This window comes from Chlorocebus sabaeus, chromosome 18, assembly GCF_047675955.1.
Source record: "Chlorocebus sabaeus isolate Y175 chromosome 18, mChlSab1.0.hap1, whole genome shotgun sequence".
Taxonomy (NCBI): domain Eukaryota; kingdom Metazoa; phylum Chordata; class Mammalia; order Primates; family Cercopithecidae; genus Chlorocebus; species Chlorocebus sabaeus.
The window spans coordinates 61,999,461-62,026,805 of NC_132921.1; the positions used below are offsets into that span (position 1 = coordinate 61,999,461).

The following is a 27,345-nucleotide window of genomic DNA, read 5'->3' on the forward strand; positions in this document are numbered from 1 at the left end:
GTGTACAAACTGGGCCCATTTGTCTGGCTGATGACTGGCTAATGGGTCTGGCTCGTGATGTTTAGTTTATCCATGTTCTGTGTATTGGTGGTTCATTTCTATTCATGCTGTATAGTATTCCATTGTGTGCTATACTACCAATTTGACATCCATTCTTCTGTCGATAAATATTTGGTTTATGTTCAGTTTTTGGTGATTATGAAAAAATATGCTCTGAATATTCTAGTACATTTTTGGGCACATGCATTTGTTTCTGTTGGGTGTATATGAGTATGTATGCATATGCACAAAATATATATGAGTGAAACTGCTGGGTCATAAAGGGATGTATATATTCAGTTTTGATAAGTTTTGCCAACCAGTTTCATAAACGGAGGTACCAATTTGTATTTTCATTAGCATTATATGTGCTTTTCATTTGTTCCACATCCACCCCCAAGAGTTTAAGCCAAGTTATTTAGCCAGTAGATTTAGAAACACATATATGAAAGCATATGTTATAAATGTATTTTATTTCACCATGGGTAAGGATTTGGCCTATTTTGGAAATTTGAGTTTGTCTTTTTGATCTGATGTATGATTGAATATTTTATGGGGACTAGAAAAGTCAAAATGTCCTCTCTCTGTAGGTGTCAAAGTATAATAAACATTAGGTTAATTTTATTATGTTCAGATTTTTTATATCAGTACTTTTTATATATCGACTTGACAGAGATAAGGAAAGATTCTCAGTACTTTTGACTGTAAAACCTCTCAGTATTTCTGTCAGTGTCTCTTTTTCTAAATTTTTCTTTATAAACTTCAGTGTTAATGTTATTTGGCTTAATAGATGGTTTTACATTAATTAGGAATTACATTTTATTGCTCTAATATGGGAAGTGTTTTTTGGATATTAAATTACATATGACTTTCCTTTTCTTAGTTACAAAAAAAAGGTTGATAATTCATTAGTTATCTTTGCCATAAATGTAGAAGTAGTTACATATTCATGTTACCCTATAACAAGAAATAAAATTCAGTAACAGCAGCAATTATATAGCTAATTACATTCCCAAGTGATGTTCTGGGATATGTCTGCTATATTAGTACTTCATTTTAATTTCAAAAATGCCTTTCAAGAAGTTGCTAAAATGTCTTAACAGGGAAATTTAATGATTTTCAGGTTTTTAAAAACGAACACACATAATTCAGGCATTATTGTGAATTATTGTGTATTGAAAAATTAAGAAAGTTTGTTTAGTCACAGCAGTTTCCGAAAGATGCAAACAAATGAAAAAGGGAAAAACAAAACCCTTCAGTTGAATACAATTTAACACAATACTTTCTGTGATTTCTTTCATACTACCTAAGCATAGAGGTTTGCTTTTTAAATTGAGATATAATTCCCATCTAGTGAAATGCATATATCTTAAGTGTTTAGTTTGATCAGTTTTGACAAATGCGAATTCTCTGTAATCCATTTGCCTGTCAAAGTATAGAACATTTCTATCATCTCAGAAAAGTCTTGTGTGTGCCTTTTCTCAGTTAATCCTTATCCTCTCCACCCACTTCCAGCAACTACTGATTTCATATTAGTTTGCACATTCTGAAACGTAAAATAAATGGAATCCTACAGGTTGTGCTTTTCTTTTGTTCTGGCTTGTTTCACTCAGGATCTAGCTTGGAGATCCATTCATATTACTATTGACTAGATCAGTAATTCTGATTGCTCCACATTCTTGCCAATATAGGGTGATACTAGTTTTTTTTTAATTTTAATTTTAATCACTCTAGTGGGTGTATAGTGTGTACACATAGTTTAATCATAGTGCGTATGCAGTCTCCCTCCTACTTCAATGTTTGATATTAACTGAATGATAATTTCTGAGCTTTTGTCATAAGACTTTGTGTGAGTAATGACTGCGGTTTGAATATTTCCTTTGCATGGCCAGTTTGTTGTACTGTTGTAAATTAAGTGAGGATCATAAAGCTGAAAGTGAATTTAGAAATCATTTAATAGAAGCTCCTCAGTTTACAGATGAGCAAACTGACCTAAAACCTTAAGTGACCTATTTAACGATACACAGCAAGCTAATGCTGAATGTTTTTGATCTAATGCTTATTTCTTCCAAGTTATTTCAGAGATTGTGTTATTTTATTTTCTTTGTAATTAATGGATAGTTTTGTTTCACAGTACTTTGAGAAAATGGCTTGTTTTAGCCAGGTGCAGTGGCTCATGCCTGTAATCCCAGCACTTTGGGAGGCTGAGGTGGGTGGATCACCTGAGGTCAGGAGTTTGAGACTACCTGGCCAACATGGTGAAACCCTGTCTCTTACTAGAAATAAAAAAATTTGCTGGGCATAGTGGCGTGCGCCTGTAATCCCAGCTATTCGGGAGGCTGAGGCAGGAGAATTGCTTGAACCCAAGAGGTAGAGGTTGCAGTGAGTCGAGATCTTGCCATTGCACTCCAACCTGGGCAACAAGAGCAAAACTCTGTCTCAAAAAATAAAAAATAAAATAAAATGTTTGTTTTATATGCGTTTGACAAAGGAAAAGAGCTTAAAGTAGGCTCCATCTAAATTCCCTTTTCAGCATTCCTTTTTTTCCCCATATAATGCAAGACCAGGAGAGAAGAAAAGGAAAGGTGGGAACAACTCCGCGGGACTTGCAGTTGAGGGTGTCGTAATAACTCCTTTTAACTGGTTGCTTCCCATTTGAGTGTTAGAATGAATTGAATTCTATTATTTAACTCTGCTTGAATGTTCCTAGGTATGCAGGTGCCTTAAGAGCTTCAGGGGAGATGGCTTCAGCGCAGTATATCACTGCAGGTTTGTATTCTAAATATACTACTTTTTAATAGGAGTAAGACATTTTAGTTTTCACTCAAAATCCTTTGCAGTTTCCAGAATGTCTTTTGTAAAACATCACCTCATTAAGCTTGGAGTGTATGTTATACTTAAGTTAAGCAACTTGGTACTTATTTTATCATCCAGATTATAAATCAGTGATGTCTGTCCTTTGTGAAAAATAATCTTTGGATTTTTTTGGTTAAATTATGATTTTGGCTTCAGGTTTGATTTGTGTAATATATCTTTGGGGTTGACTGGGGAGAGCCAGCGACGGGTTTTATCACAATCGATGTATCATTATAAAAGAGGGTCTTAGTGAGTATTGGTGTAAAGAAGTGATGTGTATGAGGAGAAATAGTAATCTTAAAGGATAGAAATAACTGGTTTCTTCATTGCATAAGAGAATATACCCCTCACGTAATTTTGGACATTTTAATACTGTTAAGTCTTTGGGTTAGGTCAATAGGGTTTTACAGCCATGCCTTTTTTTTTTTTTTTTTTAACTCTCTAATGGCTTTATTGATATAGTGTACATATCATAAAATCTGCCCATTTAAAGTGTATAATTCATTGTTTTTTAGTTTATCCACAGAGTTGTGCAAATTTTACTAAAATGTTAACTTTAGAACATTATCATTCCAAAAAGCAACTTCATAACATCTAGCAGTCACCTCCTTTCCCGTTTCTAGCCCTACCCAAACATTTGTCTGTGTGTTCCTTCTCTCTAGATTTGCCTACTCTGGACTTTTGTACTAAATGGAATTAGATAATGTGTAGTCTCTTGTGACTGGTGTCTTTCACTTAGTATAATGTTTTCAGAATTCATCCACATTGTGGCATGTATCAGTACTTCATTCTTTTTTATTGCTAAATAAGAGTGCCTTGTATGGACATGCCACGTATCATTTATCCATTCATCATTGATGGATATTTGGGTTGTTTCTACTTTTCGACTATTACAAATACTCCTGACATTCGTGTACAAGTCTTGGTGTGGACAAATGCTTTCATTTCTCTTTGGTATGTATCTAGGAGTGGAATTAATTGCTGGGTCATATGGTTACTGTATTTAACCTTTTGAGGAACTGCCAGAATTTTCCAAAGGAGCTGCACCGTTTTACATTTCCCCCAGAAGGGTATAAGGGTTCGGATTTCTCCGTGTCCTTACCAGCACTTAGTATTATATGTCTTTTTGATTGTAGCCATCCAAGAAGTATGAAGTGTTATCTCATTGTTGTCAACCATTGATTTTTGATATTATAAACAGGTTTCTTTTGTGTCATTTGCAGTTAGAGAGATTTTACTCTAACCTTTTTTCCTAAAGTAGACTTACTTGTTGAAGTTTTTAGTGAGAAAGTGTGATCGTTTATATCTACTTCATTTGACAGCTTATGTATCTTAGAATAATTCAGAATTTCAGCAGCTTCTCCAGCATCATATATGCAGCTAATAGTATTGGTGTGATGAAAAATACTGTTCTTTACATTTTTGCTTCCTGACTTTTTAACTTCTTGTTTTGAAATACATCTAAATTTACAGAAAAGTTGTAAGAATTCACCAGTTACTAACTTTTAATTGCATTTGGTTTCTCATTTTTCCATTATGCATGTAATTTTTTTCTGAACCATTTTAGAATAAGGTGCCAGACATCAGGTGTTTTATTCCTGAATACTTCAGTATGTATTTCCTAACAATAAGGACATTCATAACCACAAGATAATTCTTAATTTTCAGAATCTGGGCTGGGTGCTGTGGCTCATGCCTGTAATCCCAGCACTTTGGGAGGCTGAGGCGGGCAGATGACTTAAGGCCAGGGATTTGAGACCAGGCTGGCCAACATGGTGAAACCCCGTCTCTACTAAAAATACAAAAATTAGCCGGGTGTGTTGGTACATATCTGTAATCCCAGCTACTCAGGAGGCTGAGGCACAAGAATAACTTGAACCTGGGAGGCGGAGGTTACAGTTAGCTGAGATTGTGCTACTGCACTTCAGCCTGGGCAACAGACTGCGACACTGTCTCAAAAAACAAACTTTTTTTTTAGAATTTGGGAGTTTCACACAGTACTCTAAAATACAGTCTTTATTCAGATTTTGCCAGCTGTCCTAGTATTGTCCATTAAAAATTTTTTTTCCTGCTTCAGGATTCAGTTTAAGATCCCACATTGCATTTAGTTGTTGTGTCTTACTAGTCTTTTTTAATCTACATTTCTTCTTGACCTTTTTCTTTTAAACTAATGAAATACTTTTGAGATGCTCTGTTGATGGTATATACTAGAACTTAAATCGTCTGTTTTTTTTGAGTAGTATATAAAGTATTATTAAAATGTAGGCTTTTATTTAAAAAAATAATTAGCTTAGTAGTGATGCCTAAATTTCAGCCTTCCCTCCAAAAATATTTTTTAAACATTGTGTTCCGTTTTGTTATTCAGTAACATTTTTTTGAGCCCCTGCTTTGTGCTAAGATGCTGTGGTATTTGGTGGATTCAGTCTGTATAATAATGATAGGTGACATTTCACATCTTGGGTATTAATAAAACATACAAGTTGAGGTAAGCTAGAGGAAGAGTTTTGCTGTACATGAAGCAGAGCAAGGTATGATCACTAGGAAGTCAGCAGGGGAGAAATGGTTCGAACTCAAAGAGAACAGACTAGTCCATGACTGTGAGATTCATGATGCTGTGAGGGGTTAAGTGGAAAGAAGGTTTTCTGAAGAAGGTAAATTATTAGTAGTTTTGGTTCTTAGCTGTCCAGTAGAGTCAGCTGTTTAAGGACCCAGATTTAAATCCCCAGGAGTTGAGTAGATGAGAACCAATTATAGATTTAAAGGGAGGTAAGTGGGGAGAGGTGACCTGCTATCCTGATCTTGGCAGAGTAGCAGAATGATTACATTATGTCTGTTTGGTCCCTACACAGAGGTTATGTGTTCTTTGTACTGAATTAAAACACCCTGCTTTGTTTGGGAAGACAAAGGCTGGCAAGAAGAAAGAGAGAGGCAGGGCTCTGAAGTTGTTTACAACTAGTGATTGCTTTGTAAGGTCTTCTGGTGAGTTCTTTAAGATTTAAAAATGATTTCTTTTTTTCTTGTTGAGAGTCCAACAATTGTCAGAGTAGATACACTTAAAAATATTTAAGCGGCTGGGTGTGGTGGCTCACACCTGTAATCCCAGGCTGAAGTAGGGAGATCACAAGGTCAGGAGTTTGAGACCAGCCTGGCCAACATGGTGAAACCCTGTCTCTACTAAAAAAAATGCAAAAATTAGCCAGACATGGTGGCATGCTCCTGTAATCCCAGCCACTTGGGAGGCTGAGGCAGGAGAATTGCTTGAACCCAGAAGGTGGAGGTTGCAGTGAGCCGAGATAGTGCCGCTGCACTCCAGCCTGGGGAATAGAGCTAGACTCCGTCTCAAAAAAAAAAAAAAATTAAGTAGGTTTTTGTTTGGATTAATTAAAATTAATTTACAGTCGCATGTATTAAGTATGTGACTAATTTACTAAGGCAATGTTTGCTTTGTCTTTAAGCCCTTAGAGATTTGTTTGATTCCATGGATAAAACTTCTTCCAGTATTCCACCTATTATTCTACTGCAGTTTTTGCACATGGCTTTCCCACAGTTTGCCGAGAAGGGTGAACAAGGACAGTATCTTCAACAGGTAATAAGGGCAAGGTATTTTTCATTCTGTAAATGTAAAACTTAGGTTTCCTACATTTACCATACTTATTGGAACATAGTTCGAAATATAAACATCAGTCTTCTCTAGTTCATGCCACAGCTGTCTCTTGCCTGGAACCTCAACAGTAGTCTTAACTGATCATTTGGCTTCTGCCTTTGCCCCTTTGCAGTTTCTCTACACAGCCCACAGTGTCCTTTTTAAAATGAAGATAGGATTATGTTGGCCCCTTGTTCAGTACTCCCTAGTGATTTCTACTGCAGTCCTAAATCCTCTAGCCCCTGGCTTTTTCTCTGAGTTCATCACTACCACTCTGCCAGTTGTTTGCCTCTCTCCAGCTGCACAGGCTTCCTTAAACCCTTCAAGTGCCCTCTTCCTGCAGGGCCTTTGCTCTTGTTCCTTTGGCTGTCAGACAAGTGCAAGACCAGCTCCCTCACCTCCTTCAGATCTCATGGCTCCAAGACCAAAGCCTCAGGCTTTCCCTGATGACCTTGTTGAAATAGCACACTTCCCTTCCCCTGGTCACTTACTGTTTCCATCCTGCTTTTTTTTCGCTTCATAACCCTTATCTCTACTTGAATTTTATATTTTCACTGCTATTATGCTGAGTATCTAGTACAGTGTTTAGCACAAATTGGAGCTCAGCAGATGTCTGTTGAATGAATAAGCTATTCTAGAATTATTTTTTGGGAGATCATATCTCTTATTTGGCTTAATATTTTTAAAGAAGGAAACCACTTTCTTGCCTAGGAGACAGCGATTATTTTGGAAGAATTTTGTAGATCATTCACTGCCAGGATTACTTACTGTCTTTTTTTACATTACAGGATGCTAATGAATGTTGGATACAAATGATGCGAGTATTGCAACAGAAATTGGAAGCCATAGAGGATGATTCTGTTAAAGAGGTAATTGAAATATATTTGTGATTATAGACTTTTATTATATCTTGATTCTTTTTTTAATTTTTTTCCCCGCAAAGGCTTAAAATAAGTTCATCTTAATGGGTAGATATGTATTTAAATACTTTAGATGCTCAATCTGTAGTCAGAATTTGGAAGCTTGCATACGACATTTACATTTAATGTATTATTTATTAAACTTAATTCATTGGTGATTTTTTGTAATGTTTTTTGAAGGATTTTACATTAAGGGACTACATTTTAAAAACTTAAATATGTATTACTAAACTGGATTGTATGGAAGAAAATATACATTAATATTTATATAAAGTTGGAATTTTTATTTTAATTTTTTGCAGACAGACTCTTCATCTGCATCGGCAGCGACACCTTCTAAAAAGAAAAGTTTAATCGATCAGTTCTTCGGTGTTGAGTTTGAAACTACGTATCCTTATAAGCCAAGATTTGTATAGACTGTCTACCTTATTAGAATTGACATAAATAGCATCATTGGCTGATTGATTGGTGGTGGGTAGAAGAAAAATTCTTCAGAGGTTTTTTTTTGTTTGTTTGTTTTTGTTTGTTTGTTCGTTTTTGAGACAGAGTTTCACTCTTGTCGCCAGGCTGGAGTGCTATGGTGCGATCTTGGCTCACTGCAACCTCTGCCTCCCGGGTTCAAACAGTTCTGCCTCAGCCTCCCAAGTAGCTGGGATTACAGGCGCATGCCACCATGCCCAGTTAATTTTTTGTATTTTTAGTAGAGAGGGGGTTTCACCCTCTTGGCCAGGCTAGTGTGGAACTCCTGACTTCAGGTGATCTACCGCCTTGGCCTCCCGGTGTGAGCCACTGCACCCAGCCCAGAGGTTTTTATGCCTAAAAAAATACAATAATGGAAATTAGGAATTTGGAAGAGTATACCTATTGGAGTGACCTTGAAGGATAATAGGATTATTCATTATGTTTTGATTAATATAATTATTTTAAATTTATTTCTTGAAGGATATTTATTATTTTTTCCTAAGAACATCTTTAGCAGAGTCTACCTCATTTTTATTCACCTTATAAAGAATTAATTTCTTATATGTCAAGGTGACTGTTAATAATAACTTTTAAAATAAAGAATTTTTTAATTGTATAAAATGGTGTGTATCAACTATATACATGAGATTGAACCAGTTAATAAAACATGAATCAGGAAAGTACTGTTTTCTAGGTCATGGTTAGAAAATCTTAGAAAAAAATTATGTTTATGTACCTTTGGGCTTCTAAGACCATTATAAGACCACACTAAATACCAGTTTATAGTGCAGAGTTTATTGCAGTTTATCTTTTAATACACATTTATTACTCATTGTTGTTTATAGAATTGTTGGTAGCCAAATGAACATTCTTAAGTATGTTGAAATGAATCTTTATTGGGAGACTAAAATGTTTTAAATGCCAATGAATGATACTATTAATTTTAATGGAATTAGGATAATGTATTATATTCAAGAGTATATAACAAATTGAATACCCGTTGGCATATTCCTTATCTTAGTTTACAAAGCATGAAATGTACAGAATCTGAAGAAGAAGAAGTCACCAAAGGAAAGGAAAATCAACTTCAGCTTAGCTGTTTTATCAATCAGGAAGTCAAGTATCTTTTTACAGGACTTAAATTGGTAAGGACAATCACAGTCCATCCTTATTGTTTGTGAATTCCACGTTCGCAAGTAAGCCAAAGTCATTATTCACTGGGCTTTAATGGTCATTTGTAGACATGTGCAGAGCAACATGCATTTTGAGTTGCCCGATACACACAGTCTCATCTGAGGTCAAACAAGTACTTGGCCTTCTTGTTTCAGCTTGGTAAACAAATATCATTTTAGCAGGAATGTTAGCACTGGTTTTTTTTTTTTTTAATTTCTGCTTTTTATTGGTTATTTCACTGTTTAAGATGACCTGCCAAGCATAGGACTGAGTGCTGTCTAGTGTTTCTAAGTGTGGGAAGGCTGTGATGTGCCTTACTGAGAAAATACACATGTTAGAGAAGCTTCAGTTGGGCCTGAGTTGTGCTGTTGGCTCTGAGTTCAGTGTTATTTAATCAACACAGTATGTGAAATAAGGTGTCTTTAAACAGAAACACACATAAAACAAGGTTATGTATTGATTGGTTGATGAAAATCTTGTGATCAAAGGTTGGCGGGAATCTAATCCTGTATTTCCCCTAGGAGCAGTGGTTCAGTATTCACTGATTCAGTGCTTGTGGTGACTCTGTAGAACATAATTACTGTCACTACCAAAATCAACTGTGTAGTCAGAAATCAATCAAACTTCAACTAGCTTTTCATTTCATAGACAAAAGCATTATTGACATGGTTGCATATGCTAACAAATATTGGGACATCTCACTTTTTAATCACTGGATGTTCCTGCTTCACACTGAAGAAGCACCTAGTGCTTTGTGCTGTACCTTGCTTTATTTTAAAGCACTCAAGAAATGTTTGTTGAATAATATACATGTTTGTTAAGATTTAATTTTTCCTTAGAGTTAGTTGTTTTCATGGGCCCTATAACTTAGTTGAACTATTAACTTTTAAGGAAAATTACTTAATCTAAGCTTCTGTTTTCTTACATGAAAATGAGAGTAACTATAGGACTGTTTGTGGGTTTGTGCTCTTAACCATTAAGGATGATCATATAATGTATTGTCTAAACTAGGACACTTTGGTGGAGAGTGAATGAGGGTATGTTAGTAATTATGCAGTGTAAACTGGGATTTTTTTGTGCAAATCAGGGCATGTAGTAGTTCTGCCATTGCACTGTCTTGCAGTTGAGGCCCTGGAATTTAAATAACCTAATTGGCTTTTGGCAGAGCCAGAACTAGAACTCGCTTCTTTCGTTATTCAGTTAGTGCTGCTTTTCCAGTGCCATACTAAAGAATGCAGACTCACATAAAATGTTGGCTTCCACTCTGCTGATAGTTAGTGCTGCTTTTCCAGTGCCATACTAAAGAATGCAGACTCACATAAAATGTTGGCTTCCACTCTGCTGATAAGCCCATGGATAAAACATATGGTTTTGCTTGCTGACTTACTAATTTGGTATGCTTTGGGGATATGTATATCTCTTGAAGGATCTCCCCATTTGAAGTGCTATCTTTTAATAGTTTTCAAATTGCAGTTCATGTGATTCCACTTTCAAAATCTCTGATAATTAGGATTATTTTATTTTATTTTATTTTATTTTTCTTTTTTTTCTTTTTTTTTTTTTGAGACAGAGTCTCTCTCTGTCACCCAGGCTGGAGTACAGTGGCACAATCTCGCTCACTGCAACCTCTGACTCCCAGGTTCAAGCGATTCTCCTGCTTTAGCCTCCCAAGTAGCTGGGACTACAGGTGTGTGCCACCACGCCTGGCTAATTTTTGGTATTTTTAGTAGAGAGAGGGTTTCACCATGTTAGCCTGGATGGTCTCAATCTCTGGACCTCATGATCCACCCGCCTCGGCCTCCCAAAGTGCTGGGATTACAGACATGAGCCACTGCCCAGCCAGGATTGTTTATTTTAATTTAAGTTAGCTTCTTCCTAAACACAGTTGTATGAAAAATAAATCATGAATAAAAGAGCCGTTGCAGCATCTAGATATTTGAAGAAGATCCTGGAGGGCAGAATTTTTAAAAATTTTGGTTGATCCTCTTTTCTGTCTCCTCTAACCAGAAGTCTTGAAGGAAGAAAAGTCAGTGAAAAATGATGAGGCATTGGAATAGGTCTTCTGTGCAGAGGCCTAGTTTGGGCAGAGGGTTTGGGTTGATAAACACTGAAGCGGGACCTGGATTATGTTGATAAACAACAGATTTGTTGTCTGGGGGCTCTCATCTACAGTTTGGGGTAAGTTTGGCAGGGGAAGGGTTGGTAAATGGACATAAGAAGAGAGAGTGAGTCATGTTCTGTCTTATGATACTGAGGGGAGAGTTTTGAGGCAGTGTGGATAAGAACATGGTGACTGTTAAGAGAAATTCATTTAAAAACACAAAAGTACTTAACCCCCAGGAGTCAAACCATGTAAGGCATGGTATGCAAGTTTCAGGATTTACCAGCAAATGAAGTCTCAGTGTTCATCGGAGAGTGTGGAGTGGAGTGCTTTGGGAGGGACTCTCCGGAATGGTATTTTCTTCACAATTTTGTAAAAGTATAGGAAAACCGAATATACCCAGAAGGTCTAGATGATAGTGTATTGGTGATAATATTAAGATTTCACCACATATACTTTCTTGAAAAACATGTATTCCTAAAATGTATTTATTTCCTTTATAACTTTTAAGATGTTTTATCTTTTGTTCTGATAATTCTTGAGTAATTTGGCTTCGTTTCTCTACTGCTTTGCTGCTGAATAAACTTAAAAAGCTACTCCACAGTGATTCCTTTTGTAATATGATTAGTAATTTTAAAAAATCAGATGTTAAAAAATTATTATACAAGTGTAACATGCTTAAACATTACCAGTAGTTTATTTTAATTCTAATTTCTTTTTTCTTTATTTTCTTAAAGCAGAGCACATAAATAGTGCTAATTTTTTTCTATAACATTAGAAATAGTAGTGACTGTTAAATGTAGAGTATATGCCAAATATTTTACCAGGTTTTCTACATGTGCTGACTGTAATTCTAACAATAGCACTATAACATAGATTACCACTACCACCTTTTCCAAATGATGCCCAGAGGGATAAATACCATTTCCATTGTTACACAGGCTGTAAGAAGTGGAAAGGTGATCATGCTGGTTAAGATATGTGCAGTAGCTAAAGGCTTTCCCACATCTGTTAGGTTAACAGAGGGTTTCTGTGTTACGACTTTTTTCAAATTTAACAATAATTGATCGGTGCTTATTGGCTTTTATGCATAAAATGTAAAGAACAAGAGTTTCCTGGGTTCTCTTAATTTTCCTCTAGGGTGAATATTCTGATAATAAAACAGGAATGACAGAGCTTTGTTATATAAAATACAATATAAAATTCTCTAAATCTAAGCATCATTTGGGGCATAACTAAAAAAACATCAAACAGTATTTACACTCGGGAGGAGTCCACAACAGCGTAAATTATTTGATGCCTTATAAGAATTGAACAGTATCTGGAAGTCTTCCCATATTGTCATCATATTGTGTTTCAGTGGTATAAACCCATTGATATACTGTATATTGCCTATTAAGTAGTGCTAGTTTTTAAAAGGCTTAGTGGTGTGATTCTATATTGCAGAAATTTTTTTTTTTTTTTTTTTTTGAGACGGAGTCTCGCTCTGTCGCCCAGGCTGGATGGAGTGCAGTGGCGCAATCTCGGCTCACTGCAAGCTCCGCCTCCCGGGTTCACGCCATTCTCCTGCCTCAGCCTCCCAAGTAGCTGGGACTACAGGCGCCCGCCACTGCGCCCGGCTAATTTTTTTCTATTTTTAGTAGAGACGGGGTTTCACCATGGTCTCAATCTCCTGACCTTGTGATCCGCCCGCCTTGGCCTCCCAAAGTGCTGGGATTACAGGCGTGAGCCACCGCGCCCGGCAGAAATTTTTTAAACTAATGTTTGGTCTTCTGTTATGTTCTTTTTTAGCGACTTCAGGAAGAAATCACCAAACAGTCTCCAACATTGCAAAGAAATGCCTTGTATATCAAATCTGTAAGTTATGCATTCCTTTCGAAGCCAAATTCCACTTCATTGAAATATTTCCAGTTAATTAATTTTATCCAGTCTTAATTTTTACCACTGAAGAATTAAAACTTGTATGGTATTTTGATGTAATGGGATTTCTTTCCATTTTCTCTCCTTAGTCCAAGATCAGCCGGCTACCTGCTTACTTGACCATTCAGATGGTTCGATTTTTTTATAAAGAGAAGGAATCTGTGAATGCCAAAGTTCTTAAGGTTAGTAATGAACTTTACTTTGTATAAGAAATGTAATTCTTTGAAGGTAATTGCTACCTTACAATTGCTTTCATTATTCCTTTAGGAATAGTTAGGCTTTCTTTGAAATATTTAGGGGAGATATTAATATTAGACAGGTGATTCTTAACTATGAACGTATATTAGAATGATCTATTTTTTTTTATTTTTAATTGTACACACGCCTGGCTTCTCCCTCACCCCCAAACATCTGGGTCTTTGGTGGGGCCTAGGATATTATATTTTTCAAAAGATTCACATATAATTCTGATGACTCTCCTGCACTACGCAGAAATAGTACCCTAGACCACATCCTCAGCTTCAGGGATGCTGATTCAGTAGCTTGGAGAAGGGCGTGAGGTAGGGAGTGATAACACTCTGCACTATATTCTAGGTGGTTCCTTTCTTTCAGGTGAAAGGAGAAAGAGTTAAATCATTGGTGCCCAAAGAGTACTTAAATTGTAATCCCTTGATTTAGGATCCAGCCTCAGAATCCAACTGTTTTTGTTGAGTTGTAGTTCTGCTACATCTCCATAGAGTCCCAGGAGGGGCTTATCATTTTAGCCTTTTGAGCTTAAATTCTTAGTATATTTTCCAATATACTTAGCATTGTATGAGAAGAGAAGGTTAAATGTACTTTAAGTATCTAGTGTTGTATACTTTAAATATATACTACTATAAGCTATTGAACTATATCACTATTATTTCTATGTAAAGTTGTATTTCAAACTAAAAAAAAAAAAAAATTAGTTTATTCCAGTTTGGGAGATCCATTATTTTCACAGCAGCTTGTCTAATATTTCTGAGATGTTTCTTCTTTCAGGTAAATTTTGGTACTTCCTCTGTGGTTAGTTTTGTGGGTTAGAGTATTTAATGGAAAAACATGTTCTGAAAATTTCTCACCTTAAAAAAGTTAGAACCAGATCATTCTTGAAAATAGGCATTCTTAAGAGGTTTTCAACTGCAGATTTCCAAGTGATTTTCACAGATTTTTATTTTCAACTGTATTTGAATTATGAAAGCATTACTTCAGATGTGTGATACGTTAAGTATCTTTATAAATGTGTTTACACATGTTTTTTGTTTGTATATAGGATGTTAAATTTCCTCTTATGTTGGATATGTATGAACTGTGTACACCAGAACTTCAGGAGAAAATGATGTCTTTTCGATCCAAATTCAAGGATCTAGAAGATAAAAAAGTGAATCAGCAGCCAAATACAGTAGGTTCTTACTGCTGACTTTCTAATCTTAGTATCTTAATCTCCCATCAGTGCTCAGCAATTACTCTCTTTTTTTTCCTGCTTCATTTTTCCTTCAGAACTATACTTTGTATAGTATTAATAAAAATGGATGAATCTGTATTACAATTAGCAGGTATACACATCCTCCATATATCGGTGCAGGTCTTTAAAGTTTTGCATGTGTTTTATTTTCCTTTTTTTTTTTTTGAGACAGTGTCTCCCTTTGTCACCTAGGTTCACTGCAGTCTCAACCTCCCAGGCTCAAATGATCCTCCCACCTCACCCTCCCAAGTAACTGGGACCAAGGCATGCACCACCAAGCCCAGCTAATTTTTTGTATTTTTGATAGAGACAGGGTTTTGCCATGTTGCTCAGACTGGTTTTGAACTCCTGAGCTCAGGTGATCTGCCTGCCTAGGCCTCCCAGAGTGGCCTTTAGGTGTATTTTAGCATGAGAAACAGGAACTCTACTTAGAGTAAATGAGTCCTTTGTGGTAGAATAAGCTTAATATTTTCTTTCCCCCCATAATCTGTAGCTCATATTCCTTTTATACTTATCTCCTCAAAGTACTTCGCATAAAACCTTACCTAGTGTTGATCTTGATACAATCAAAATACAGTACATTTCCATCACCACAAAGATCTTGCGTAATTGCCACAGGGCCACTTTTCTTCTGCCCTACCCTTAATTCCTGACAACTACCAACCCGTTCATTTCTATAATTTTGTCATTTCAAGAAAGTTGGCCAGGCATGGTGGCTAGCGCTTGTAATCCCAGGACTTTGGGAATCTGAGGCAGGAGGATCACTTTAGGCCAGGAGTTCGAGACTGTCCTGGGCAACATAGTGAAACCCTGTCTCTACAAAATATGAAAATTAAAAAAAATCAGCTGGATGTGGTGGCATACACAGGTAGTCCCAGCTACTTGGGAGGCTGAGATGAGAGGATTGCTCTAGGCCAAGAGTTAAATGCTGTAATGAACCATGATTGTGCCACAGTACTCCAACCTGCATAACAAAGCAAGACCCTGTTTCTAAAAAAAAACACAAACGAAATAAAAACTCTTCCACTCTTTAATATAACCTTTCTCACTCAGCATAATTCTCTGGAGATTCTTCCAGGGTGTTATGCATATTGGTCGCTCCATTTCATTGCTGATCAGTATTCCCTGGTTTGAGTTTACCACAATCGGCTTCACCATTCCCCTGTTGAAGAACACCTGGATTGTTTCTAGTTTTTGTCTGTGATGAATAAACCTGCTATAAACATTTGTGTACAGGTTTTAATGTAAACATAAGTTCCATTTCTCTGGAATGAATGCCTAGGAATGCAGTTGTTAGATTGCGTGGTAGTTGCATGTTTAGTTTTTCAAGAAACTGCCAAATATTTTCTAGAGTGGCTGTACCATTTCACATTTCCACCAGCAAGGTGTGACTGATTCACTTTCTCTGCATTCTCACCAGCATTTGGTGGTGTCACTGTTTTTCATTTCAGCCATTGGATAGGTTTATGGTGATACTGTGTTTTCCTTTGCACTTCCCTAGTGGCTGACGAAGTTGAGCATGTCTTCATGTGTTTATTTGCTATCTGTATATCCTCTTTTGTGAAATGCTTCTTCTTGTCTTTTCCCTATTTTATAATTGGACTGTTTGTTTTTTTACTCTTGAATTTTGAGAGTTCTCCATATTCTAGACCATTGTTGGATATGTGGTTTGTGAATATTTTCTCCTAGCCTGTAGCTTATGTTTTCATCCTCTTAACGTAGGGTCTTTTGCAGAGGAAAGGTTTTTTAAATTTTTATGAAATCCAGTCTGTTCTTTTATTTGGTTGCCTGTGCTATTGGTGTCATATCTAAGCAAGCATTGCCGGGCTCGGCGCGGTGGCTCTCACCTGTAATCCCAGCACTTTGAGAGGCCGAGGCAGGCAGATCACTTGAGGTCAAGGGTTTGAGACCAGCCTTGCAAACATGGTGAAACCCTGTTTCTACTAAAAATACAAAAAATTAGCCGGGTGTGGTGGTGCAGACCTATAATCCCAGCTACTTGGGAGGCTGAGGCAGGAGAATCGCTTGAACCTGGGAGGCAGAGGTTGTGAGCTGAGATCACGCCACTGCACTCCAATCTGGGTGACAAAGTGAGACTCCATCTCAAAACAAAAAAACAAAAAAAAAAACATTACCTAGTTCAAGGCCTCAGAGATTTATATGTGTGTTGTTTTCTCAGAGTTCTGTGGTTTTAGTTCTTCCATTTAGGTCTTTGATCCATTGAGGGTTAACTTTTATATAGTGTGAGGTGTGGGTTCAGATTTATTGTTTCGCATGTGAATATCTGGTTGTCTCAGCACCATTTTTTAAGAAGACTGTTGTTTGCCTATCAGATGGTCTTGAAACCTTTGTAGAGATTCATTTGACCATCTGTATGTATGATTGTATTTCTAGACTATTAATTTTATTCCATTGGTCTATATGTCTGTTCTAATGCTCATACCAGACTGTCTTGATTACTGTAGTTTTCTAATAAGGCTTGAAATTGTGAAGTATCAACCTTCACTTTTGTTCTTCTTTTTGAAAGTTATTTTAGCTATTCTGAGTCCCTTGCATTTCCATGTATATTTTAGGATCAGCTTGTCCATTTCTTAAAAAAAGATTGATGGGGATTACATTGAACCTGTGGATCAATTAAAAAGTATTACCATCTTAATAGTATTAAGATGAATCTCAGCACTTCAGGAGGCCAAGGTGGGCAGATTCCTTGAGCCCAGGAGTTTGAGACCAGCCTGGGCAACATGGCGGAATCCTGTCTCTACAAAAAATACAAAAATTAGCCAGGCTTGGTGGCGTATGCCTGTAGTCCCAGCTGTTCAGAAGGCTAAGGTGGGAGGATCACCTGAGCATGGGAAACGGAGGTCGTAGTGAGCCAAAATGGCGCCAATCCACTCCAGTCTCGGTGACCGAGTAAGACTGTCTCAAAAAATAAAAAGTATTAAGTCTTACAATCCGTAAACTTCATGTGTCTTTCTATTCATTTAGGTCTTTAATTTTTTTTCATAATGTTTTTTAGTTTTCAGTGTACAAGCCTTGGACTTTTTTGGTTAATTTTATTCCTAAATAGTTTATTCTTTTTGATGCTTTTGTAAATGGCATTCCTTTCTTAATTTCATTGTCTAGAGTGGCTAGCAAAGCTAGCGTATAGAAATAAAATGAATTTTTGTATACAGATCTTAAATTCTTGACTTTGCTGAATTTATTAGCTGTTTTTATCCGTTAGTGTTTTGAAGAGGGTATGTAGAATTGGTGTTAATTTTTTTTAAACATTTGATAGAATTGGTGATCATTTCATAGAATTGGTGGAACAATCTATGCTTAGAGATTTTACTTTCAGGAGCTTTTGTTTATTTTATTTTATTTTTATTTATTTTTTTTCTATTGCCTAAACATAGGCAAGCACATTTTCAGGAGTTTTTACATTTCAAATTTAATTTCCTTCATAGATACAGGGCTATTCAAATGATCTTTTTCATATTGTATTTATTTCTGTAATTTGTTTTCCCAGAATTGATCCATTTCATAAGCTTATCAAATTTGTATGTAGAGTTGTTTCTAGTATTTATTTATTACCCTTTTGATGTCTGTAGGATGTTCAGTGAGATCCATCCCATTTCATTGCTGATATTTGTAATTTGTGTTTGTCCCCCTTGCTTGAGGATTATTAATTTTATTGATCTCGTCAAAGAATTGGCTTTGTTTCATGGATTTTTCTCTATTTTCTGTTTTTAATTGTATTGATTTCTGCTCTTATTTCCTTTATTCTGCTTGCCTTGTGATATAAATTTCCCTTTCAGCAGTGGTTTCACTATATCCTATGAATTTTGATATATATTATTTTCATTCTGTTCTTTGTATTTTTAAAAATTTCTCTTGGCTGGGCATGGTGGCTCACGCCTGTAATCCCAGCACTTTGGGAGGCCGAGGCGGGTGGATCACGAGGTCAGGAGATCGAGACCATCCTGGCCAACATAGTGAAACCCCGTCTCTACTAAAAACTACAAAAAAAACTAGCCGGGCGAGGTGGCGGGTGCCTGTAGTCCCAGCTACTCGGGAGGCTGAGGCAGGAGAATGGCGTAAACCCAGGAGGCAGAGCGTGCAGTGAGGTGAGATCCAGCCACTGCACTCCAGCCTGGGCGACAGAGCGAGACTCCGTCTCAAAAAAAAAAAAAATTTCTCTTGAGACTTGCTCTTTGACCATGGATTATTTAGAAGGGCCTAAGTAATTTTCCTGTTATGTTTCTGTTGATTCTAGTTTGATGCCATTGTGGAGAGAGGGCACACTTACTTGATTTAAACTCTATCACATGTATTTATTTATTTGAGACAGTCTTGCTCTGTTGCCCAGGCTGGAGTGCATAGGTGCGATTTCGGCTCACTGCAACCTCTGCCTCCTGGGTTCAAGCAATTCTCGTGCCTCAGCCTTCCGAGTAGCTGAGATTACAGGCGACTGCCACCATGCCTGGCTAATTTTTGTATTTTTATTAGACACAGGGTTTCCTCATGTCGGCCAGGCTGGTCTTGAGCTCCTGACCTCAAGTGATCCGCCCGCCTCGGCGTGAGCCACTGTACCTGGCCTAAATTATATTAAATTTAAATGTGATTTAGGTACAGACTATTTACATTTAATTTGCTTTTTTGATGTTTTGCTTTTTTTTTTATTATCTTCTTGTGGGTTACTTGAACTGTGTTTTAGTATCCTGTACAATGTTTTTAAATGTGCTTCTTTGTATAGTTTTTTCAATGGTTGCTGTAGGTGTTTTCATTCTCTGTATAAAAAAGATGTGATTAACCTAGTTGCCATTTTTCGTTGTGGAATCCTTTGACTTCTTGCCATCACAGCTACCTGTAAGCTACTGGCATTGTCTTCATTACCATTATAGTTTTAAAGAACTTTGTGCTGTATACCTAGATAAATTTTTCTCATGTTCCATGCTAAAATGACTTGAAGCAGTGAGTTCCTACTAAGAGTCCTTGTCTAATTTAAATCATGCCTCTTTAATATAGGTAAGGCTTTGCTGAAAATATTTCAGTTTATTTGTGCTGGCGTGGCGAGTGGGCAGGGCTCGGGTGGTTTAATACAAACTACAGGAATTTAACTTCTCTTGTTACAGAGGTAGTTTTTTCCCCCCACCGCTGTGGTTTGATAGGATTTTGGTAACATTGGGAAATTGGGTTTTCCTTTTCTGCCCTAGAGCACTGTTGAACTGTACTGCTGTATTCACTGGTATGCTCTCACTTTAGTGGTTTAAAATTGGTCATCATGTTCAGGGTGTCTGCTACTGTACTGTAACAAGATTTTATATTGTTAAAGTGTAGGACTGCTGGGTTTACAGTTTTAACTAGTTATATCGTTTTAGTAATTTGAAAGGTAGACTATTTTGTCTCTGTGCTTTGCACTGTAGACAGTAAATATTTATGAAATTGAACACTTACAGAGAACTCAAATTTTATTTCCAAAATCATCATTTAAACATTTTTTTCTCCTCAGAGTGACAAAAAGAGTAGTCCCCAGAAAGAAGTTAAGTATGAACCCTTTTCTTTTGCTGATGGTAAGTAACATTTTAATTTTGAGTTATTGTCTGTGTGTCTTTTTAAGGTAAAATTTATGTCTTACCCCATATTTACTTATTCTGATGTCCTTTTCAAACAAAATATCAGGTTTCTTGAACAATTTACCTTAATATGACATATAGTAAATTTACTCTTGTTGGCATACAGTTCTATGAGTAAGTTACTTCTTAAAATATCAATCATGAAGCCCTAATTATGATTGCACAATAGTATCTTTTTGGGTTTTTTTTTTTTTGAGATGGAGTCTCACTCTGTTGCCCAGGCTGGAGTGCAGTCTAGTGATCTCGGCTAACTGTAAGCTCCGCCTCCCAGGTTCATGCCATTCTCCTGTCTCAGCCTCCCAAGTAGCTGGGACTACAGGTGCCCGCCACCAAGCCCGGCTAATTTTTTGTATTTTTAGTAGAGATGGAGTTTTACCATGTTAGCCAGGATGGTCTCGATCTCCTGACCTTGTGATCTGCCCGCCTTGGCCTCCTAAAGTGCTGGGATTTGGACAGTAGTATCTTATTGGATTCTGATAATATAATACTTTCCTAATGTGAACTTTAGAGTTATTGATTGTTACTTAGCTTGAGGAGGCACATATCTATTCATTGTCTAATATTAATGGATTTACATCTGTTTTTTAGATATTGGCTCCAATAATTGTGGATACTATGACTTACAAGCAGTACTAACACACCAGGGAAGGTCTAGTTCTTCAGGTCATTATGTATCATGGGTGAAAAGGAAACAAGGTAATGAGTATTCTTTTTTTCAACTGTTCAGTATTATTTTAACAGTTCATTTATTTCATAGCAGTGGTTTTCAAACTTTGGGTCTCAGAACCACTTCACATTCTTGAAGCCCCAAAGAGCTTTGGTTTATGAGGTTTGCCTCTTAATATTTACTGTATTAAAAATTAAAAGTGAGAAATTAAAAAAATTAGTTTTAAAAATGATAGTAATAAGCCCATTACGTATTAATGTAAAAACAAAATGAGTAAGAAATGGTACTGATTTACATTTTTATGTCTTTCTGTTGTCTGGCTTAAATAGGAGGCAGCTGGGTTCTCCTGTTAGTGTCTGCATTCAGTCTGTTGCATTATCATGCATTATGTAGCCTCTGGAAAATTCCAGAGCACACTTGAGAGAATGCAGGTGGAAAAGGCAAGCAGTGCTGTAGTGGTGTCATTGAAGTAGTTGTAACCTGGTGGAACCCCTGCAGTGCCCTTAAGCCTGTGTGGTCACTGGGCCGCATTTGGAGGACTGTTGGTGTGGCCAATGGAGCACTGCTGTGCCTCCGATGACTCTATACCTTTTTTGCAGTGGAACTCAGAGAAGAATCCTGCATAACATTAATTCATCTTCTCCCTGTTATTTAGATGAATGGATTAAGTTTGATGATGACAAAGTCAGCATCGTAACACCAGAAGATATCTTACGGCTTTCTGGTGGTGGAGACTGGCATATTGCTTACGTTCTACTCTATGGGCCTCGCAGAGTTGAAATAATGGAAGAGGAAAGTGAATAGTAGTCTTCATTTTAGCTATTTATGCTTAGGTGTGAAAATAAATGTTATTTGTTGATCATTTCTATAATCCAGAGCTTTAGAGGAAGACACATAGGTGGTTTTATCTGTTTCCCCTCGTTTGGAACAAAAGAGGACAGAAGCAGACCACTCTGTGCATCAACCTAAAAAATTACAGAAAAGAGAAAATTATCTTTGGATTGTGCTGCCCTATATAAGGGTAGCAGAAAGACATTTTTTAAAAGCTTATTATTTCTTGCATTATTTTAAAAAATTCTGAGTTGAAATGCCTTTCAACCATTTCTTTCTGTGGTCATTTTTCTTGCTGCCTTTTTCACCCAAGATTCAGCAATCAGATGTTTATTGCACACCTATTACCTATTATTTGTTGTTCTTGCATGGTTCAAACCACCATTCTGTAGCCACCCATCCTTTGCCTTATCTAACAAACATTTTTCTGGGAAGGTGGAAAAGGAAGTTTTGCTCTCATTGTGTAACTCAGTGCTGCTGTCCATCCCATGGAAACATGGGCACAATCAAGTATTTGTCCAGCCTGTTGCAGGCTTTTCATGACTTTAAAATAAATTGTGATCAGTAATAGTACATTTGATTATACATTTATTATTGTGTCTCTCTCTGATGTACTGTGGATTGTACATTTAACTTTGGAATGGCTTTGTAATCTTAAGAAAATGTTGACAAGCTCTGGTTGCTTACTTTTAGAAAATGAGGACATTTAATAATAATAAAAAAAAGGGGGATTAATAGCTTTTGACCTCGTCTTTTGTCTTCTGAGTGTTGGAGCTTGGCTGAAGATTCAGATATGTTTAATGCTGTACAGTTTCTGAAGATGGTTATTAACACTGTGCTGTCAAGCATCCATTTGAAAATATTTGTTATCTTCTTTGCCTGCCTGTATTTTACAAAGAAATAATACAAAGTTGTAAAAGTAATGGATTTCTTTGGATGCCAAATGCAGTGATGTTATCAGTCAGATTTGTTCCTTGGCTCAGTTGGTGTTTGTATTTCCTAATTCCCCAAACTTTGGCTGGGAGTGGTGGCTCACGCCTATAATCCCAGCACTTTGGGAGGCCAAGGCAGGTGGATCACTCGAGGCTGAGATTGAGACCAGCCTGGCCACATGGTGAAACCCTCTCTCTACTAATACTACAAAAATTAGCCGGGCGTGGTGGTGCACACCTGTAATCCCAGCTACTTGGGAGGCTGAGGTCGGAGAATTGCTTGAACCCGGAAGGCAGAAATTGCAGTGAGCTGAGATCACACCACTGCACTGCAGCCTGTGACAGAGAGACTCTCTCAAAAAAAAAAAAAAAAAAGAAAATCCCCAAATCTTAATGTCTATTTCAGAATTTTAGTGATTTTAAGGTGATAGTAGAAAATACCAAGCATATGAAGTATTTCAATATGATAGGCTTCTTACATTTTAATACATTAGTTACTCATCTTTGTTCCAGGACCCTTGACTGATTGCTAGGGAAAGGATAAAGCATAGAATACCAGCCAGTTTGGCTCTAATTTTGAGTTATTTATAATAAAGTTTGGGGATTATCATAACATCTCATATCTTTCTTCGTGTATGTTGTTTGAATGCTCTGCAGAGCACAACACTGATAACTATTAAAAATAGAAAACAGCCATTTTACTTTCAAATCTGATGTTATGTAATCTGTGAACACTAGGGGGATAAAATAAGCATTGCAGGGAAACTTATTTGTAAATAGCTTCCTCACCTAAACTTTGACTTGGCAATCAATACTTTCTACTTCGTGGAGGGGATTAAGAATACAATGGGGAGGAGGAGACCATAAGAATTATAATGATTCATGTATATTTGTATGATGCTTGTAACTTTGCAGTCTTTTTTATTCATTATCTCATTCGGTCAGAACAATTTTATTGAGGACATGAATTTAACAATTAGAATTTAGATTTTCTGACTGTAGCTACTAGATGCTGTAGCTACTAGACCAGGTGAGCTAGGTTTAGAGTAAAGTATATAAGCCTTGTATGGAATATATTAGAATTTTAAAAATTATAATTCCTTATTATAAAAAGTTTGATTTCATTTTATTTGATCTACAAAAGCATTATTCCAAAGAATTTTTTCAAGTAGAAATGGGAGTTATACCAGTGTCGTTTTAAACTAATAAGGCTATTTTAGAATTCAGCCTTGCCTGTAAGGTCTTTGAGAAGAGAGAATAGGCAGCAAAAAAAAAAAAAAAAAAGTCTTGATTCCTGAATGTGCCTTATATGCTGTGCCACTCACACCGAGGCCATCTCAGCATTAGAGCTGTGCTAGTTCACTGCTTGACTAGCTAGAAGTTAGGCCCAAGTAAGCGCATTTACAGAATAATCTGCACTCAGTAGCCCTTCTTCAGGATTAAAAACAATGATGACCTCATCTTAGAGCCCTACAGGGAAAGGGGAACAGGAAAAGGCGGTGGTACTGTCTTCTGCTACTACTGCTTAGTGCTTTGCTGTGTATAGGGTGCTTTCACATACATCTCATTTGAATGTCACAAGAATCCCTGAAGCGATTAAAAGTCTTGAGAGGTCAGGCAATTTTTGTAAGGCTAGAAGGAAAAGTGAGGTTTCAGACTTCATTTCTTTTAAAGTTGGCAAACATTTTCTGTAATGGACAAGATAGATAGTAAATTATTTCAGGCTTTGCAGGCTATGAAGTGTCGCAGCTCCTTACCTTTGCTGTTCTAGTGTAGCTGGAGCCATAGACAGTTACAAGCGAGCACAGCTGGGTGCCAGTACAATTTTAACGATCAAGACTCGTGGCAGGCAGAACAAACCATCATTTGTTGATCCTCTGCTTGAAAGCACGAATAAGAACAGCGCAGTCATACGGTTTCAGAAAGTGTTATTCTGGGATTCCAGGATAGCTAAATTTTGTAACTACTAACAGCACACAGGAAACTAATTTGGTACAGGAAACAACATATCCCTAAATAATGCTTATTTAACTTCATTATAAATACATCTACTTAACAAAAATAGATTTTGTGAGGGTCACTTCGTTTAGGTCATTATCTCAACCCACCCTCCTCCCAACCTCCCCAAACTCTGGTTTGAGCCAATATGTGTTCTATTGTTCTTAGAGCACCAGCCGACTGTACAACAATTGTTATAAAAATGTTTATTGTTTACCAAAACCAGTGGACCTCTTATCAAATGCTGCTTGGTAACAAAATCTATCACAGTTTTAATAAAAAGAAAAAAAAGAAGCTAACTATTTGTCTCATTGTCATTAGTTAGACTTTCTGCAAGGTCACTTAATCCAGACTTATTCAGTGCATTAATCAGATTCTCAGGTGTTGCATGAACTCCCTCTTGATCTTGCCAGGCAACCAGGAGCTGCTTAGCTCTCATCTTCATGTCTTCACTGTCACACTCAATCTGCCTAATTTCTGAGTCTTTCATTTCCAAGTAGGGAGCCAGAATCTTCCATTGTTCACCCAGCTTGTTGGCAAATACCTCTATTTGTTCTCCTGTTACAGGTTTGTCTCGCCGAACATCAGGACCTAGAAAACGAAGAGAATATAAATTATGTGCAATTCTAAGTACACAACAGAAATAGAAAGCTATGGGGCCAATGAGTTTTATTAACCACCTTTAGTAGACTTTATTTTAAAAGCAAACAATTATTTTTTATATTCTCCATAAGCTGAATACCACTCTTAATAAGCATGGTCAATAATCAAAGCTAAAGCTGTTACCTCTGTTAAAATTATGTAGGCTTTCCCTGAAATGAACTGCTCCCCTTCCAATAACCAATAATTAACAAAGGTATGGGTCACCTTCAAATGTATTTTCCTTCCCTTTTAAAGTATCATTACTCCCCAATTTTATTGCATAAAATGTAGTATTTTTAAAGTTATTACTAAGCAATGTTTTTAAATTCCTCACTGTAAGTCAGAAACAGTTGAGATAAAATGGGAGAAGTTGAGAAGTCAATTAAATAATGTACCTATCAACAAAGAACCCCAATCTTCAATTTTGTTAAATAACCAAGAAAATTAAATTCTTACTTTCATTTTCCTTCAGTAAAGCATCATTATCTTCCTCATCTTCATCCTCACCTGTTTTTATTTCTTCAGAAGGAGGCTAAAAATGAGAAAGAAGAATGTTTGAAAGAATGCCAGCCTCTGAAGTAAGGTAACAAGTACTTTGTTTAGATAAGGATGATTGGGAGATTCCAGGTACAGGGTGCCAGAACCTCACCCGAGAGCGTTAGACAGTGTCAGGTGAGGATCCTAAGTGGGACTGTCTTCACATGCAGAAGGAGTGAACTTGGTAAGACCCCAGAGTTGGAAAGACTCCCCACCCCAATCTGGGAAGCAGGAAGGCCATGAAAAGCACAGTTCCAGGATTTGCAAATACCCAGGGTTTAGTAAAGACGGCCTCAAGGAAGCCAGTAGCAACAGTGTCCTTAAAAGTTTCTGATTCTTATCTTTTACCTTTGATAAAAGACAATATACTGCATTGGCAAACAGGAAAAAATTCCTGTCTGTGTGTATAGGTGCGTAACAGTTTACCTAAAGTACCATGAATTTTATATACTTTTTTGAGATGGAGTCTTGCTCTGTCGCCAGGCTGGAGGGCAGTGGCACAATCTTGGCTCACTGCAACCTCTGCCTCCTGGGTTCAAGCAATTCCCTTGCCTCAGCCTCTTCAGCAGCTGGGACTACAGGCACCTGCCACCACGCCTGGCTAATTTTTTATATTTTAGTAGAGACAGGGTTTTACCATGTTGGCCAGGATGGTCTCAATCTCCTGACCTCATGATCTGCCTGCCTAGGCCTCCCAAAGTGCCAGGATTACAGACGTGAGCCACCGCGCCCAGCCTTGTTGAACCTTAGTTAAATTACATGCTATACAGAAAATTATCAGTTACTTCTTTATCAACTCATGTATTTCCTGTAAATGTATATTCCAGTGTGTTTTTCCCTCATTCTAAAACATGGGAGCTTGTGGATCACTGGTTTTTCACATGATTAAGTCAGTTTTTTGCTCACATAGTGATAGCAGTTTTAAAGATGATGTCAACTAAAGGGCATGAAAAGTTGATCTATGGTACTTACCGGTAATTCCTTGGCTAGCTTTATTACCATGTTTTCAAGATATTCTGGTAAACTTTTAAACTGCTGGTTGGTTGGCTGGAAGAAGTGAGGGCTTCTCCGTGCTAGTAGTCTCAGGGCTCTCCAACCATAATTTGAATTGTTCACAGCCCTATAAAAAGAGATGTCAGGCTTGTAATTTATAGTTTTGTATTTCTGTATTCCCTTCTGCTTAGTTCTGCCATGTGCAATTCTATATTTAAGGTAAATAGCTCAAAGTACCATTCTTTTCATTCAAATCTTATTCCTAAAGAACTTCGGGATGTTGTCCACTGATAATAACAAATCAACAGATACACACATAACTAATAACAGGAACCAACAATGTCTGAAGAGGCAGGCTCATATGCAGCAAACACATTTTCAAAGTTCGTACATTTTGTTTAATTTTAACAAGTCAAGTGTGTGCAGTACTGGCTAGATGCAGTATGTATACAACAGGAATCATCCATCTGGCTATTCGGAATCCATGAACTGTTCCCTAATGAAGTATAACAATGATCAAGGTGGTATAC

General features: G+C 37.0%; 2 protein-coding genes across 3 annotated transcripts in view; one reads left to right on the forward strand and one right to left on the reverse strand.

Moving 5' to 3' along the window:
• USP14 (ubiquitin specific peptidase 14) overlaps positions 1-23,025 on the forward strand; it is a 53,864-nt gene extending 30,839 nt beyond the window's left edge. For both annotated transcript variants that reach the window (XM_007974487.3, XM_007974488.3), the window contains 11 exons: positions 2,750-2,808; positions 6,351-6,481; positions 7,327-7,407; positions 7,761-7,846; positions 8,951-9,065; positions 12,986-13,051; positions 13,204-13,296; positions 14,409-14,537; positions 20,092-20,152; positions 20,804-20,911; positions 21,538-23,025. In XM_007974487.3, coding sequence (XP_007972678.1) covers positions 2,750-2,808; positions 6,351-6,481; positions 7,327-7,407; positions 7,761-7,846; positions 8,951-9,065; positions 12,986-13,051; positions 13,204-13,296; positions 14,409-14,537; positions 20,092-20,152; positions 20,804-20,911; positions 21,538-21,686 — 1,078 coding nt within the window. In that variant the 3' untranslated portion in view covers positions 21,687-23,025. The remainder of the gene's footprint in view (positions 1-2,749; positions 2,809-6,350; positions 6,482-7,326; positions 7,408-7,760; positions 7,847-8,950; positions 9,066-12,985; positions 13,052-13,203; positions 13,297-14,408; positions 14,538-20,091; positions 20,153-20,803; positions 20,912-21,537) is intronic.
• Positions 23,026-24,834: 1,809 nt separating this feature from the next.
• THOC1 (THO complex subunit 1) overlaps positions 24,835-27,345 on the reverse strand; it is a 51,585-nt gene continuing 49,074 nt past the window's right edge. Inside the window, exons 19-21 of the mRNA XM_007974489.3 lie at positions 26,795-26,942; positions 25,742-25,817; positions 24,835-25,234 (exon numbers count right to left, since the gene is read on the reverse strand). Of these exons, the coding sequence (XP_007972680.1) occupies positions 24,939-25,234; positions 25,742-25,817; positions 26,795-26,942 (520 nt within the window). The 3' untranslated portion in view covers positions 24,835-24,938. The remainder of the gene's footprint in view (positions 25,235-25,741; positions 25,818-26,794; positions 26,943-27,345) is intronic.